Raw genomic sequence first — 18416 nt, forward strand, 5'->3', positions numbered from 1 at the left:
GTCAAATCCAAGTGATTAACAATCCCTCCTAATCCCCGGTCCAGAACGATCCCTACTTACATACTTACTACAATTTGACAAAAAGAGGGTTTAATTTGTGTGCGTATAATTCACGCATCACCTACTTACCCTTATCTTAACCCCTATGATTTACAATGTAATCACCTGCACTATCAATTTCTCATGACCACTAACATGTCACACAAGCATACAAGTTCCACGGGATACTTCTAATAGGATAGGCTCACATTGTCATAATAGTTACCAAACATGTCATTCATATTATCAAGAAGATAAAAACACATCTATATCACAATAAGGCATCATATACACGTAAGCTGAGGTATATATTACCTGAGATAGCTCACTAACCGATATAGGCTCACTAAGCTCTACTTAGTTTCTAGTAATACAAATTTTAGTATTCAAGAACGATTAAGAACATTTTGATCAAAATCAACCATAGTAGATCAATCAGGAAGATCCGCCCACCAGATTTCCAATCCGTAAGTTCCTAAAGTCCTCAAATATTACGTATAATAACATATTAAAGTTTGGTAATGATATAACGGTTAGATCGTCGATTGTTATAATGATAAAGTGGCGCCCTCTAACGAAAATATGTTTAAACAACGGGATTTCATCAATCGGATGTAAAATATGGAATCCGAGTATTGAATTTAAATTTAGAAGACAAAGTCGGCCCACTGGCTATACGCCGCCGCAAGTGGCGATTTTCGGGGAACGGAAACCCAATTTTCCGATGAACTCTAAAAATTACCAATTTTCACATAAATGTAGAGCAAGTCAAGGGGCATAATTTTCATACATGGGTGAAAATCCAATTCGGTGGGGAAGTGGCCTGAAAACTCCTCGTTTCGCCGGAAACCCTAGAAATGGGTGTTCTCGATTCGATGCTAAAACAAACTCTGACGCCTCGTCCAATAATTGGGCCTTACTCCTGAGGTTGAGGGGAGTCTATTGGTAGTAGTGATCGATGGTGTTGACTTCAGAAACGGCGGATCGCCGTCATGCACCCCTCGGCGCCACCTATGTCATTCTTCACAAAAAGGGCACCAATCCTTGTCGAGTTTGGGTCAACGGTGGCCGAAATATGGAGATAAGGTTAGGTCGGGTAAGGTCGAGTCAGCGGGTCGAAAGGTGGTCCGAGTTTGCTGGGTCTCTCCTTCCCTCCTTTCCCTCATTTTCCCCTTCTTGATTGGTCACTCTCCCTCATTTTCTCTCCCACATCTCTCATTTTTCCCCTCTGGTCCCTTCCCAAAGAAATGGGAACCCCTAAAAATATTAAATCCCTATTTTATTTAAGAAACTTTTAACGTTCGTAACTTCTTCTTCCTCGTCCCAATTCACGAATGGCCTTCGCCTACCCGCTCATGGGGTTGAGCTCAATTCAAAAACATTAAGAGTGACCCCCGAAGGTCTACGGATTTTAAATAATTATTTTCGAAAATTCAAACTTTGTAATTAAGTAATTAAAATATAAAATTAATTTAAATTCGCAAAAACACTATAAAATCCCACGAATACAAAATACATAAATTACAATAGTGAAATCCCAAGACTTCATGATATTAAAAAATAAAAAGACAAGTAAATTGTAGTAGTAGTCCCTCAACTTTAATCAAATTGGAGCAATGATCCCTCAACTAAAAATCTATTATTGTTGATCTCTAAACTCATCAAAATGTGTAGCTGTGGTCATTTTCGCCAACTTCACCAGAATTTGTCAAAATAAATTATGTTGGAAGGACCATTGCTACAATTGGAGTCTCTCAATTCATCAAAACGTGTATCTATGGTCATTTTTGTCAACTTCGTCAGAATTTTGTCAAAATAAGTGATATTGGAAGGACCATTGCTACAATTGGGTTAAAGTTAAGGGACCATTGCTCAAATTGGGTTAAGGTTTAGAGACCATTTCTCCAGTTTGATTAAAGTTGAAGAACCAATGATAATGGATTTTTAGTTGAGAGACCATATCTGCACGTTTTGATGAGTTGAGGGACTAAGAAGATGCAATATTACCGAATTCATGGATTCATTTTTCACGAAAGCCCCTCAGCTTTATTCAAATTCCGAAACAAGAGATGCAATAGCACCAGATGGAGGGATTCCATTTTCACAAAAGCCCCTCAGTTTTATTCAAATTCCTAAACAAGAGATGCAATAACACCAGATGGAGGGATTCCATTTTTACGAAAGCCCCTCAGTTTTATTCAAATTCCCAAAGTGGCATAAAAAACAGTTCCGACTGTGATCACTTTGAAGCTAATAAGTTGAACATATACTTGTTAATCATATAATGTTTCCTTGTAGTACTATACCACCTGCCCCATCCTCCCAAAGAAATTTCAGATGCAAACTCTAGTGCATATACTCGTCCCTAACAACGTGATACAGTTTGTACAGATCTGGTAATAACACGATAAGCGAGTGAGAGCAGCATCAAGATCACATTATTTCAAAACCAAGAGTTAGTTCCTTGTATTACTTGGGAGACTTGGAGGTTTGAACCAAAGATTTCTAAACTTAGGATAACCATTAACCAACATTGGTTTCGTTCCTTTGGAACTGAAAATGTGTAGAAACCAACACGATCTCGTTTTTATGATTCCGAACTGGGTTTCAAAAATGTTAGGAAGCTCATCTGCAGGGTTGTTTTCACTGTTCTGACGGAAAAAGACAACGGTTAACAAAGACTTCACTCGTTCAGTCCCGAAAAACAAGTCTGAACGTCAACAAAGCACCGATCAATGGGCTACAGACCAGGAGGTTTGAATAATGGAACCATATTGTATAACCCTTCCACATCAACGGGAACTCTGAGAGCCCGGCTAAGGAGCTCGGGTGTAGTAGTTTTGCCCTTCCAAGTACTGAACCATGGTCCTCCCCCAACTTCTACTGCGGCCATGTTACTTGAAACATCCAATATCATCTACAACATAGACAAAATCAAAAGGCTCGAATCACAAGAAGGTTTTGCACAAGTCATCAAATCATTAACTGATATATCAAACTACAGTATCTTGTAAGCCAGAAACATAATTATTGGGGGAAAAAAAGGGTGCGGCAAACATTTTATCACATAAACATAGCGGTCGTTGGACTCATGAACCATCCCCAACCCCATAGTCACATTGACAAATAAATTCCCATAACAGAACCTATAGGTCAATTGAGACAACTCATGAACCATCCCCAACCCCATAGTCACATTGACAAATAAATGCCCATAACAGAACCAATAGATCAATTGAGACAATGTCCCATCACATCGTCCAATAATCCAGGCCAACTTTAGCAGACATTTTTTACTAAAAACCGGCACAAGTCCTTCCAATAATGGGAAAGAGTGATAGAAGTGTGACTGTTTGGCCAAAGGATATCCAATCCTAACTACAAAGAAATGATTAACTTATCCATGGTCACTGGTTATGGCTTGTTTAATGTTCTTTAATTTTCTTGTTTAATCTATACGAAAAGTTTGAAGAGCAAATGGTTACCTAATGATGGGTATTATGACTCGGTCTATGAAGAATACTCGTGCCGTGCCTGCTTAAAAGATTTTGGGCTCGTGTTGGCCATAGAAGCACTTTCAGCTAAAAATTTATATGTTCTAACGCAGGTCATCAAGAAAACTGTTGCTTATTATCCATGCCTTGTCCAGAGTGGCAAACCAGGGAAAGAAGTGTGTTATAAATGGTCTATTAGCATAGTTTTTGTTTCCCACGGCAAACTAAAATAAAATTCCGAGCTTTTACTGACAAAAAAAAAATGCAAATGTCAAATAACTAGTCATTTTAGAGTTGTATGGCCTGTCTAAAACATATTGCAAGCCTAGGACACAGAAAAGAAAAGAGTAATTGAAGAAAAGGAGAGTGAGACCAATAAATACATGTGTATATAATATATATGTATATGAGTGAAAACTGCGCACCTTCCCCTTGTTACCATCATATCTTCGTTCCCACATTTTTAATTTTAGATCACCGAAGCAAGTATCTTTACAAGCTGGAGCAAGTCCAGCTTCTGATGTTGGAGCACGCAAAGTTGTACCAGGATCCTCTGTTGTTGCCTCTAATTCAACCTGCTCATTAACAAGAAAAGTGTGTTGGGTGACTACAAAGATTTTCACTAATATTATCAAAAAGGCTAGAACCAGCTTGAACCTTCTGTTAGTGTTATGGTAGAGATTTCATTTCCACTAATATTACCAAATTATTAAAGACCACCCACCACTTAATACAGCTATAGAGATTTCATTTCCAGGGTATACTACTACTATCACATCTGAGGGAGGGGCAAGATGAAAGAGACGTTCAATTACCATGTGTGTTTCATTCTCTGCAGCAATGGACCAGTAACCCCAAGGAGCAATTTCCCAACTAACAACACCATTCCATGGTACAAATTCATAAAACTTTCCACCATAGTGAACTCCGATCTGCATCATAAATGCATGAACATATTAAAGGGGGAAAAATGCAGGTACTATTTGTTAGCAATAAAGGGCAAGGTTACCTCCAACTTGGAAATTTCATGGATATATCCAATTCTTAATTTATCATGAGCAATTGTAGAATGCAAAGAAAGACAAGACTTTGTTTCATCTTCATCCATTTTCCTTATAGCATGTTTAATGAAGAAATTTTAGAGAGACCAACACAAACATAACACGATCTTGAATGCCAAAGAAACTGCTCAACCCTTACTTCCCCCTCCCTCCTCTATGAATCTCATTTAAAACTTCCTCTCAAAGATAACTTAGCAAAATATAAAGTGAGCAGAAGCAAACAAGGGAAAGAAAAGCATCATTTTCAGATCAATCTCCACTGGAAAAGTACCAAAGCAGCGTTTTCAAAAGATTCTGTTAATCCAGGTAGTTGCCGCAACCACCGCCTGATGTCAGAGCAACTTCTCCAGTAGCACCTTCAAAAACATTACACTGAACCTGCAGTGTGGCATGAATCCATCCAAATAAATCAGTGGATGCCAAACCACTAATACAATGAAGAATGAGATTAACCTTTACTATAATAAGATACTGATGAATGGATAAAAGCCTACCCAGAACCATTTTCTTGGGAATGCTCCACCCCAATTCTTTTCAGAATAAGAAGGGGCATTTTCAAACTCAAATCTTTCACCATCCCACTCTATCCAACCTGAGATTTAAACGAAACCTGAGACAATGCCCTGAAAAGTGTGTACAGGTTTCTAAAAAGAGAAAATTTTGGAGTACAGGATATTCAAAAGAAAGAAACACATGATTGTCCAAAATAAAATAGCTAAATGGTACAGAAAATATTTGCGAGGAGTTAAAGGACATAAGCAAATGCCTGTTGACAATCCACCAGACATGCATATTTGCCAATGGGGTTCAAATACAGGAAAAGCTGCTAACCAGCCTGCAGTAGACTTCTGCTTAGACCCAACATCACCCCATCCATAAATTGGGCGGGTACTGTATTCCCAGCGAGCAGTTGGCACAGTTTCTACATAATCTGACCTGACACGAACAAGATTGTACATCAAACTTCTTATAAACTCTATGGGTACGGGCAACCCGTATTTGCACAGGTCAAATGAAAAAAAAATAAGAACAAGGAGAGGCGTACCTGCCATCATCACAAATGGAGCCTTGATGCCAAAGTGGGGTGACTTGAAAACCTTCTATCACTCTACTATCGAATTCCTATACAATATATCCCACAAATGTGGGGAAATATTAAAAGAAGTAAACATTAATGAAAACCAGTATTTTCTGTTGCAGCCTAACATAATTCTCACAAAATGACAATTGCAAAAACGACGTACTTAATTAGAAACTTAGTGGTCATCTAGAAGAATAATGAATATAAACCGAAAACAAAATAAGGTTCAAATATAGTATATTAACCTTCGGAGGAACCTCATTGTTCGGAGGCTTTGATTGTTTTTCTGCTATAAAAGTGTTCCCCAACATAAGCTCATCCCTGCCTATGCACTAAAAACATTAACAACCAGCATACTTAAGGTGGATACATGAAGAATCCTAATATAATATAGAAGTCAAAAACACGAAACTTAGGACACGGACACCCAAAAGATAAACAGCATTTCTTTCATCAGATAACAACACATCGTCCCGAAAAGTTTTGAAATTTGAAATTCTTCAGAAACAACAACTTGAGTAACATTTAAAACAGAAAAAAAGTTCTTACTTCCCCAAAAGTTCTGAGATTCTTCAGAGTACTGGCAAATGTACTTGTCGTAGGCACCCAGAATTTGAGCACCGACCCCGGTCGACCTTGGCCCGTTCTGAACCAATTCTAACGCCGTCAGTGGCTTCCGGAACACGGGATTCTCAACGGAGTACATGAAGCAGAAGCTCTGCCTGCGCTCCGGAATCGCAACCTTGAAGTACCATCCTTCAAAGAATTTCCGGTTCGTTCCATCAAAATGGTACCTAATTACACAATTAATCACCAAAAAAAAAAATCACCCAATCGAGAAATTAAATCCCGAAAAATGTCAAGAAATTAAGCTCAATGCACATACATACCCGCTGTGAGGAGTTCGAAGGTCTCGATTCCGAGGGGTGGGGACGTAGACGGAGCTCGAGGCCGCTTTGTTCTGCTGAGTTGTGGAGGAGGAAACGGTGGAAGTGGTTCCAAACCCATGCTTCAGAGTCCTCAAGGAGCTACGTTTTGAAGAATGAGAGAGGAGAGGGTTTCTGGTTCGGAAGCTCAAGCTTGGAGAGAAATGGTGGTGATCGCGCAGTGAAGAGAGGCTTGACTCCATTGCTATACTGGGATGGAAATTGAAGAGAGAGAGAGAGAGAGAGAGGAGGTGAGGTGTATGTTAATGTAAACTTTTGGTGTAACAGTGCCAGGTGGGTGAGAGATGGCGGGTAATTTGGAAGCAAAGACGAAAGAACGTTCAGAACCCGGCCCAGATTTAAATGAACCGAAACCCAAGCCCACATACATGAACCCGAACCCGGACTAGGGCGGATTATTTGCTGTGGAATTGTGATTTGACGAGTAATGTTCTTTTGTTAGGCTGAGACCCTGATTAGTTTGGAGTAAACCGTAACTAGTCATGTGGGATCGAAATGGTTGATATGGACTTTGTGGTTCATCATGTATTCTCTTGTTAAACACTTTGACGCGTTATGTTATCATATTGTCAAGGAACATATATTCAAAATGATCAAGATCAACAGTTTGACAATATAAACGTTATATTATTTGGTAGAGTAACGTTTCTCGTATTGAATACCTATAATGTCACAAAAAAAATTAAAGGGTAATGATTTTCACGATCACATTTTCTAGTTTTGGAATTCTTTCTCATGTTTCTGTCTATTGATTGATTCTCGTTTGATTCATCCAATCACATGACTAGAAAAAAAGAGTAGAGTTCATTGAAGAAAAGAAGAATACGAAAATCACTTTTCGCTTATCATTGCATTCACAAATCCTAATACAAATCAAACAAATTTGCTTGTGTTGAAGTAAATATAAAAGGCAGCTGAAATTAAGAAGGCCTCAAGCCATCAATAAAATGCATCACACGTCTTCCCTTTACTTTAATTCGAGAAATCTTACATTCAAAGAAAGAATTTGAAGCCAAGAAAATGGCAACAGCTTGTAAACAATTACAATAAAACCAAGTTCAAGATTAGGTTTCACAACTGTTTCAAAGTAGAAGCAGGAAAGCAAATAGATGTGGTACAAATCATCTAAGAGGATCGAAAAGAGGCCGAGGGCGAATATAAACAAGAGACAAGTCAACGCGACAGAGAAGACGAGAAGAAGAATGCAGATGATGAATGCACCGTGGAGAAATGCAAGTAGGATGAGGTTGAGATTTGGCTCCATCAGAGGATACAGTTGAGGAAAGTAAGAGAGAAGGTCGAGGATGTTATAAAGAAAAAAGATTGAGCTTGAAGAAGGGAAAAGAATGAAGTGACTTGCACTCATTCTATTGAAAGGCAATGAAGTCATTTTTTCTCTGTCATTTGGAGTTCACATCAAGGCATTCTGTTTTGTACAAAATCAGAAGCTCAAAATTTTCAAGAAGCTCAAAATTAAAAGACATGCAGTTCTCATGCTTAATTATCAAGAAGCTCAAAATTTTGTTAAATTCTGCAAATGTAACTAAACCACGTTCTCTTATTTTCTCAGGATATCCGCGTGTGATGATGCATAAAAAGATGCTATTCCAACAGCAGTCCCTTACAAATGTAAACTAATACTAAGGAGTTTGGCTTAGAGAAGTGGAATACCTGATCTGCCTCATTTGCTAAAAAATATCGATGGAGTAGACATTTTCCTCATTTGCAAAGTAGATGATTCCATCAAGACGGTGAGTTTCAATGTAAAAAAGTGCAACATTTCGTTGATGAATACTTTTGTCTCTTACATCAGTAAGATTTTTATTGCAAACAAGATGTTTGTACATAATCCCAGATCTTCTCAAGATGTCAGTTGTTTCTGCAGATTGGGAGGTCATCTCCACAACGATCCATAACAATGGAGGTGAGGTTAATTTTAATGTGTGTACCGCAGATTCAGATTATAGGCTTGAAATGACTGAGCATAAGTTGGAGTCACTATTATCAAAAGCTTCCGGGATTCCAACTCTGATTCTTGAATGAGTAATTGATTATCTATAGATTTTTCTAGAATCCCATCCTTTGCTTTTCCGCTCTTTGACTTGCAACTCGGCTGTAACATTCTCCTTCGATCTCACCCTTTCTGATGGTGTCATATTTCTGCATGTAGTATCATGCAATTGAACCCCAACTAAAGATAACATATCAATGGATAAGTCTTGATGCTTTGACATGAGATTCGCAGATAAATTCATTGAACTAAAAGGCGTAAGTCCACTGAATAGGCCAAAATTGAAACAAATGAAGAAATGGCAAAACGCCCTCCTCCAAGTTTGCCATCTTGGTTTTGAGTCTTTTGATTTCTCAAGAAGCCTATTAGACCTTGGTGAATAAACTTTGAGAACAAAAGGGTCGAGCAAAGCGGCCACAGATGATAAGAATCCATTGGATGAGGAGTAGTTCTGAGCACAAGATGAGGACTTGGACAATGGAGAAGCAACTAAACAGGTTTCCCCATTGAGTGCAGTTCCTACTCGAGGCACCGAAAACAATGTCATTCTAATAGATGCCATCAACACAAACACGGTATCTGATCTAGCTTATTTCAAACTCCACCTCTGCTTACAAACTCTATCACATAGACCAAAATCTATCCAAACAGATTAAAACATTGCGGTCTTTCGAACGAATGTTATACCAACAATTTCAAAAGCACTAAATTTCTTCTCTGTATGACCCCCATCAAAAGCTTCATTTTTAACATCAATTGCAGGAAATTGGTGTGTGCATTTCATATGAAACTAAAATCCAACCTCTAAACAATCCAAGCCCTCCATCTAATCTACTTCTCCACACAAACCCCCAACCCCAACTTACAAAAAAAACAACTTTTTCCCTAAGTTTAAGTTCTTGATCTACAACAACAATATGACTAAAAAGATACAAACTTTAGACCCAAAAACTATTAGATTCCAAATGAAATGCTGAAAATTTCTCAGTAAAACCAAAAAGGGCGCCGCATTACCGTTGAAAAGCAGCTGAGTCTTCGATCTTTCAACCCAACTAGCCCCAAAGCAACCAAACTAGCCAGGCAGCTGCAAACTTCACTCTGTTGAAGCTAGACAAAACGTCAACATTTGGAGCACAAAGTAAAGATGTTAATGGCAGCAATGATGCTTGCCAGGAGTGTTGGAATATGAATCTCTCTCCCTCTCTCTCTCATGTAGATTTAGACACCAAAAAAAAAATACAATACAGTTTTTTCTTGGCTTGGGTGACCGATGGCCTAATTGGTTCTAATTATTTATAATATTTGGTGGGAACTGTAGTGATACAATGATACAATGATCCAATGTGTGTAAAGAAAGAAAATTACAATTTAGTAACTATACTAAATGCAGAAATCTCTAACTAATTTTTAGCATTGATCTTTTTCTATACAATTTTAACAGCTATATCTTGAAGATTTATTTTGGGTCAAAGGTATCTCTTGTAAATAGAAAATATTGATTCTATATTATCCTTGATATTGTACATCTTAACTGCTATATTTTCAATTTTTTTTCTTCGTATGAGTATCTCTATGCTTGGTTGGCAACCATTCTACAAACTGAGTGATTTTCAATGTGCTGAAAACACAGCTCGGTACACCAAGTATTAGTATACCGGGTCGTGTTCCCACCATTGAAAAAATTCTCCTACCAGAGATTATGAACGATTTGATCGTCTAGCTCCAAGAGTTCCATGAGGTTTCTCTTTGAAATTTTTTACCTTGTTTCATGATTTCATCCAAGGAAAAAAAGGAGGAAATGATATGACTTTTTATATAACGGACATTGGAAGGGATATAAAGTGAGATAGTATTAAATATATAAAGATAATTTATTATTGCAAAGAAAACTAACGAAAAGTTCAAAAAAATTTTAGTTTTAATGAAAAATGACAAATAAAGGTGTAGTGAATAATACCAGAAAAAAGGTAAAAATATGGTTTTTTGTTAAAAATGAACAGTACTGGGAGTGTTTCGTTAAAACTCCTCCCTTAGCATTCTGATATCATCAACGTCAACTGATTCAAAAACAAAAGAAAAATGAATTCAGAAACAAGGTAGAAGACAATCAACTGGCCTCTAGAAATTCATGAGGAATGAATTGCCTTTCCTTCTTTTTCTGCAATACCATATATATAAAATATAACTCTTGAAAAAAAAAATTATATATATATATATATATATATAAAATATAACTGAAATGTTAAATTAAGAAGAAAAATAATGTTAAATTAAGAAAAAAAAATCTCATTGGTAAGAAATCAATTAAACCATTTAATTCGCATAAACGGCAAGTCCAACCCAATTTGGGCCGAGCCTCTCTCAGAAATAAGCCCAAACTCGACCCAACTGTCAAAATGTTCAGCCCGCTAGGACCGGTCCAAACAGAAGGGTATTTCCGCCATTTCATATCCTACTCTCCAAAAGCCGGCTCAATTCGCACCTGTGTGGAACTCTCTCTCCCTCCTTCGAAGTTCTTCCCCTACAAACTCTTCATCGTAGTCTCAGATCCATCGCTCATTCTCTCACCACCATCGATTGAGGAGGGAGAGAGAAGAGAGAGAGAGAGAGAGAGAGAGCGAGAGCGAGAATCAGTCGCCATGGGCATGGCGGTTCGAGGTTTCGTGCTTCTTCTTCTATTCTTATCAGCTGCAAATCTCAGTCTTTCGCTCTACGAAGATCAAGTCGGTCTCATGGATTGGTAAGTTTCAAACGCATACTCTCTCTGCTTCATAACTTAGAAATTATCGGAAAAAAGGATTAAATTTTGAAATTCGATTGGAATCACTTCACTCGATTTCTCTGAATCCAAACGGAAGTTAATATCTGAAGAATTCGATCTTATTTCTATCGAATTGAATCGTAACCGAGCTGTTAATGGAAAGTTTGAATTTTTTTATTTTAGTTTGTGAATTGATTTTTTTGTTTTGCGGGACTTCGAATTGATTTTGTAAGTTTCTGTTCTGTTGCAGGCACCAGCAGTACATAGGGAAAGTAAAGGAAGCAGTGTTCCATACTCCGAAAAGTGGGCGGAGGCGGGTTGTGGTGTCCACTGAGGAGAATGTTATATCATCGCTTGATCTTCGGCATGGGGGGATAAGTAAGTTCCTCACTATTTGAGATGGAATAATCATATGTGAAATCTGTTTTGTAGTCTCGGCTCAAACACTGAACAGAATGTTAACCAGTGCTTTTGTTTTGTGCAGTTTGGAGACGTGTTCTTGGGAGCAATGATGCTATAGACGGAATCGACATAGCATTGGGAAAATGTAATTGTTATGCCTGCATTCATCATTTTTTGTCATAAACTATATGATTACGGAACTTTGTGATTGAAAGACTCATTTGTCAGGAACAAATAAATTTTATATTATCACGTCATGGAATTGGTTAGATAAAAAAGGGGTTGAATTGGGCCGAATTATGTTTTCTCTTATAGGAATCCATTATTAAACGCTTCCGCAATGAACTTATATTGTTGATCCAAAGGTTGAGCGTTCTATTTCGTTTTTTCAGATGTCGTTACCCTTTCGTCAGACGGAAGTATTTTAAGAGCATGGAACCTTCCTGATGGTCAGATGGTTTGGGAATCTTTTCTAGAGGGCTCGGTGTCCTCTAAATCTTTACTAAGTGTCCCGGTTAGTCAACAACAATTACACTCACTCTTCCAAAGCTTGAATTATGCTACATAATTCAATCTTACATTTAGTGTTTGTGCAGACAAGTTTGAAAGTTGACAAGGGAAATTTGATCCTTGTTTTTGGTAAAGGGTCTCTACATGCTATTTCTAGCATTGATGGTGAGGTTCTTTGGGAAAAGGATTTTGCAGCTGAAAGGTACGCCTACGTAGAGTTTTGCGATTAATGTAATCATTTGTAATATTAATAATACGATTCATTTTTGTATTTAGTAAATATTGCTATTTCGTTAATATTTTTGTTGTTTCCATGTTTTCAGTGTAGAGGTTCAACAGATTATTCAGCCTCTGGGTGGTGATGTAGCTTATGTACTCGGATTTGTTGGTTCTTCCCAGTTTGATGCATATCAAATCAATGTTAGGAACGGAGAGTTGCTGAAGCACAGCAGTGCACCCTTTTTGGGTGGCTTTTCAGGGGAAGCATTGCTTGTTTCTAGTGAAATTCTAGTGACATTGGATTCCACAAGGTCAAAGCTGGTAATTGTAAGTTTTCAGGTTGGAGAAATTAACTATCAACAGACACCCATATCCGATATTTTTGGGGATTCTCTTGGAACACCAGTGCTGTTACCTTCAAAACTTCCAGGATTGTTTTCTGTAAAACTTAATGGGGCTGTCATATTCATAAGAGTGACTGATGAAGGAAAGTTGGAGGTGCTGGATAAAGTAAATGATGTGGCGGCTATCAGTGATGCAATCTCACTTTCAGACGGGCAACAGGCTTTTGGACGAGTCCAACATGGAGATGGTAAGATCCATCTTACAGTAAAGCCTACTCATGACTCAAGCACTGATCTGCTCAAAGAAAGTATTGTTGTGGACAATCAGAGGGGGGTTGTTCATAAGGTTTTCATAAACAATTATATCCGGACAGACAGGTCTAATGGGTTTAGGGCCTTAATCGTCATGGAAGATGATTCACTTTTGTTGTTACAACAAGGTGCAGTTGTATGGAGTAGGGAGGATGGGCTTGCCTCAATTATTGATGTAGTGACGTCAGAACTACCTGTGGAAAAGGTAGGCGTATCAGTTGCGAAAGTGGAGCAGAACCTCTTCGATTGGCTTAAGGTATGAACTGTGATATGGTTTAATCGAGTTGGAGACTAATAAGCTAGGTTAAAAAGTTTAAATTTTGGCATGTTTGAGCATAACTGCGTATGTCATCCCACTTTGTAGAATTGCATAGCAGTTTAGTTTCATATGCAGTGTGCATACATATGCTCTTTTGGTAGTTTGTATACTTTGGTTGTCATTTTGGACCAGGAGTTTTTAGTTAATGTGTCTCATTGACTGTTCTTTTTCTTATTCTTTTTTCATTGATTTTGTGTTATTTTGAAGGGACATGTACTGAAGCTTAAGGGAACCTTAATGCTTGCAAGTGCTACTGATGTTGCCGCTATACAAGAGATGAGGCTAAAAAGTTTTGAAAAGAGCAAACTGACACGTGACCACAATGGTTTTCGGAAGCTCCTCATAGTACTGACGAGAGCAGGAAAACTTTTTGCCTTGCACACCGGATATGGGCAAGTTGTCTGGTCTCTCTTACTGCCTACTCTGCGTAAATCTGAAACGTGCGAGTACCCAACTGGGTTGAAAATTTATCAGTGGCAGGTACCCCATCATCATGCACTGGATGAAAATCCATCTGTCCTCATAGTAGGTCGATGTGGGCAGAGCTCTGAGGCACCAGGTGTTCTTTCTATTGTTGATGCATACACGGGCAAGGAAATTAATTCAATGGCTTCAGTACATTCTATTGTGCAAGTTATACCACTGCCTTTTACTGATTCAACAGAACAGCGTCTTCATCTACTAATTGATGCTAACCAGCGTGGGCATTTATACCCAAGAACATCTGATGCTATTGATATTTTTCGAAGGGAGTTCACAAACATGTACTGGTACTCAGTTGAAGCTGATAATGGCATTATCAAAGGACATGCTTTGAAAGGCAATTGCAACCAGGAAGCTGTAGATGACTATTGCTTTGAGTCCAAGGATATATGGTTGATTGTATTCCCATCCGACTCAGAGAAAATCATTGCAACTGTGACAAGAAAATTGAGCGAGGTATGATTGTGTCTGGCTATCACATACTATATAGGTGTAACTGTGTAAGGGCACGTAATGTCCTTGAAAATTTTGCATTTTTTCCTTTTGTTGCATCTGTTATATATATATTTTTAATTTCTTCGCTTTGTTTACTTTTTTATATTATTGGTTCTCTGTATTTTTTGTTATTTCATCTTGTAGATCATTCCCTCTATACTTTGTCATGTAGATTCTATCATTCCACAGTCAATCTTTTAACAAACTTTATTCTTACTAGTTCTCTTGGAATGGCCAGTTTTGTTGGAAAGAGGATTCGGTGGTGTGATTTACTACTCTGTTTGTTCTGTAGTGTTTGGTCAGAAAGGAATAGTAGGTTCCTTGAGGAGTGCAGTACTGTAATCATGAGCTTAACATAAACTTTTTTTAGATTGTTATGATTTCTTTATTGTTATTTCATTCTATCATTACTTGCTTGCACTACAGACTTCTATTTGTTTTTTCACATTTTCAGCCTTGTACTTGGGTTGTTGCCCCTGGCCACTCTATAATAAAATGGATTTTACTTCTCGAAAAAGAAGAAATTTGGTTGTTCAGTCTTTTGGGTATGCTTTGCCGTTTTATGTTTTTGTAACAAAGGTTCGTGATTCTCCGTCCAGGTGGTTCATACTCAAGCAAAGGTTATTGCAGACTCAGAGGTGATGTATAAATACATATCTAAGAATCTACTCTTTGTGGCAACTGTTGCACCAAAAGGCAGTGGTGAAATTGGAACAGCCACCCCAGAGGAGTCCTGGTTGACTGTATATCTTATTGATACTGTAACTGGTCGTATATTGCACCGGATGACCCATCATGGTTCACAGGGGCCTGTCCATGCTGTAAGCTTTCCTTCGGCTTGGTTTATGGTTGTGTAATGGAGAATTTGAGAGACAATTAACAACTTTCTTCATCATGCAGGTTTTCAGTGAGAATTGGGTTGTTTACCACTACTTCAATCTTAGAGCACACAGAAACGAAATGTCAGTCATTGAGATATATGATCAGTCCCGAGCGGTATGCTGAAAAACTCAATATATTATGTATAATTTTGTCCAATGGTTCCCATTAAATATGCAATCTGAATCAAAATGCAATTCCCAGGATAATAAGGATGTTTTGAAGCTTGTTCTTGGGAAGCATAATCTTACTTCACCAATTTCATCATATTCTCGACCAGAGGTTGTGACGAAATCACAGTCTTACTATTTCACGTATTCTGTTAAAGCAATAGATGTGACGTTAACAGCAAAGGGTATAACATCAAAGCAGCTTCTCATTGGTACAATCAATGATCAGGTAGGGTACTACCTTTCATGATCCTGAGATACTATTTTGTTTCGTTCTTTAGGACTCCATTCCTTGTTTTACACTTGCTCGTACATATCCCTTTGATGAGGGTTAACACTTTGTAGGTTTTGGCACTTGACAAGCGTTATCTGGATCCCCGTCGGTCACTTAATCCCACACAAGCAGAGAAAGAGGAAGGCATTATCCCTCTAACTGATGCATTGCCAATAATTCCTCAGGTATGCTAGTAGTATGTACCATCATCATTATGAGAGCATATCTTGCAAAGCAATTCTTAATATTTCCTTGATCCTCTTAATTATTAGCAAGATTTACCTTAAATCTTCGACTGCATGATTAATTTTACAAAAATCTGATCGCTATCAATTTAGTTGTTGGATTTTAAATGTGGGAGGTTTAAGTGGACTGAATACAAGATATGCTTGTTTGGGTTCATATTTCCTTGGCTATCTTAATATCTTCTTATTTGGAGTCCAGTCTTCAAAGAAGCAGCTTTCTGGTATGTGAAGTTCTGTATTACTTTTGAGCGGTATTTGGAAATCACAATCTTGGTGAATTTTCATGGAATCGGAATGGTTGTGGTGTTTAAAGTGCTAATACAGATTCTTGAGAAATGGGAGCTGTGCTTATTGATCCTTCACTTAGCAATTTCTAGAAACCTGCATTGGAATTTTGTTATAGCTCTAAAATTTCAAGCACCATGCTTTCTATATGCTAATATTTGTCCGAATCCTGCAGTCATATGTGACACATAACCTCAAGGTGGAAGGACTTCGAGGCATCGTGACAGTACCTGCCAAGCTGGAATCAACAACCCTTGCCTTTACATACGGAGTGGATCTGTTTTTCACTCAACTGGCTCCCTCGAGGACCTATGATTCGCTAACTGATGATTTCAGCTACGCGTTGCTTCTCATCACCATAGTTGCTCTCATAGCAGCAATCTTTGTAACATGGGTCTGGTCGGAGAAGAAAGAACTAAAAGAGAAGTGGAGGTAACCTGTCTTCTAGGTATTTCGTCCTGACATTTTTGTTTTCCCCCCACCCTTATTTTAACTTAAATTAGGAGGTTTACTCCCTAGTTGTAATTTTAGCATGCCTACCTTTAGAGGCATTTTTTGTTGTAAAAAAATTCCCTATATTTTTGCCTCGACGTTCGACATTCCAGATTGTGTCTTGTACATTTGAAGTGCGAGAAAATAGGGACCTCTTTCACGCTCTTTTTCTAAAGTAGTAGAAGTGTCTCGTGACATTTTTCTCACTATTGGCACCGGACTTCACATAGCGGTGTACCTGTGCAATGTATGTTCGCGTAGTTCTAACCTTAAGGTACCGTTTGGTATGTGGGATGGAATGAAACGCAATGGTTCAAATGCACTCGTCTCAAGTTTGGTGCGCCAAATTGCTTGGGATTTGCTGTCCCGGGAAACAAATTTTAATCTTTTTTTATTTCACCTTCCCCTGGAACCGGCCTATGAAACACAAAATTATAATTTGTTTTAACAACTATACCCCTTCTCTTTCTCATTAATTCCACTGTCTATCCTCCCTCTCTCTCCCGTGGCCTCCCTCTCTTCTACCCTCTCTCTCTCTCTCTTGTAGCCTCCTCCTCCCCCACCACAAACCTAGCAAACCCATCCGAACCCAACCCTACCTTCCTCCTGCCGCCAGCGACGCCCAGGACTCGCATAGCAAGCACCGGCGAGCCGTATCCGACGACGACGAGGCCGTCGAGAAGTCGTCCAAGCGCCACAAGCACTGCCACCACCACCACCACCGCCGCCGCCACCGTCACCGTCACCGTCACGTTGGCAAAAAGTGCGAAGAGGAGACCAAGGCCATCTTTGACGATGTCGAAGTTCCTCCACCGCCGCCTGTTCAGTCCCTCCGCACTCCACCTTCTCCGACGCCGTCACCATAGCCAGGCCGTCACTGTAAGCCTAGGGAGGACGACGACGATGCTGCAGAAATTGATTGAAATGAATTTGAGGGAGTTGGGGGTTTTGGTGGGCTGGGGGACAATGAGGGAGGAATTGCAAAATGGATACTTTGAGGGAGTTGGGTTCGGAGGAGAGGAAGACGGGATGGAGATGGTGGCTGAATTTTCGACGACTAAGAAGATTCTGCGGCAGAAATGGTTGATCTGTGCGAAGAAGAAGATGATGGCGTGGGTTGATCTGAATTGGGAAATTGGGTTTTGATCTCAAATGTTGAAAACAGGGTGAAGTGGATTTGGAATGAGAGTCTTCGAGTTTTTTTATTAATTTTTTAAAATTTAAAATTTTTATTTTATTTTAGGCACGTGGGTAAGTTAATCATTTAATCTTTTGATTTCATTCGCCATGCGTTTACCACGCAGAGCATAATAATCATCCCTTTCTATCTTGTGTGTTCCAAACATAACACGAAACTTCTGCTCTGTCCCATTCTATCTTGTTATTCGTCTGCGTACCAAACGCTATCTAAAGTAATCAATGTTCATGAAATAATGAGATTATTAATTTGGTTTGAGGAGTTAAAATTTCTCAACGATGAATGAATAGCATAAAGAAAAAGTTGAAAGTGCATGTTAGATACTAATTCATCAAACACTTGAAAGTGACATTTCAAGAAAAATAAGAAGAAATTTATTCTGGGTAGTGAATCTC

The 18416-nt window shown here is 38.6% G+C and overlaps 1 protein-coding gene and 2 pseudogenes across 1 annotated transcript; 1 reads left to right on the forward strand and 2 right to left on the reverse strand.

Moving 5' to 3' along the window:
- Positions 1-2259: 2259 nt before the first annotated feature.
- On the reverse strand, positions 2260-6840 carry LOC137718499 (tocopherol cyclase, chloroplastic-like; annotated as a pseudogene).
- Positions 6841-8262: 1422 nt separating this feature from the next.
- Positions 8263-9195, reverse strand: LOC137717002 (probable beta-1,4-xylosyltransferase IRX9L; annotated as a pseudogene).
- Positions 9196-11116: 1921 nt separating this feature from the next.
- Positions 11117-16988, forward strand: LOC137717650 (uncharacterized). The gene is made up of 12 exons (XM_068457074.1): positions 11117-11373; positions 11645-11772; positions 11879-11941; positions 12189-12310; positions 12393-12508; positions 12630-13437; positions 13708-14439; positions 15078-15299; positions 15379-15474; positions 15562-15756; positions 15873-15986; positions 16507-16988. Exons 1-12 carry the CDS (start codon positions 11273-11275, stop codon positions 16765-16767), a joined length of 2958 nt encoding a protein of 985 aa, XP_068313175.1. The 5' UTR covers positions 11117-11272; the 3' UTR covers positions 16768-16988.
- The last annotated feature ends 1428 nt before the right edge of the window (positions 16989-18416 follow it).

Source organism: Pyrus communis, chromosome 15 (assembly GCF_963583255.1).
Source record: "Pyrus communis chromosome 15, drPyrComm1.1, whole genome shotgun sequence".
Classification (NCBI taxonomy): domain Eukaryota; kingdom Viridiplantae; phylum Streptophyta; class Magnoliopsida; order Rosales; family Rosaceae; genus Pyrus; species Pyrus communis.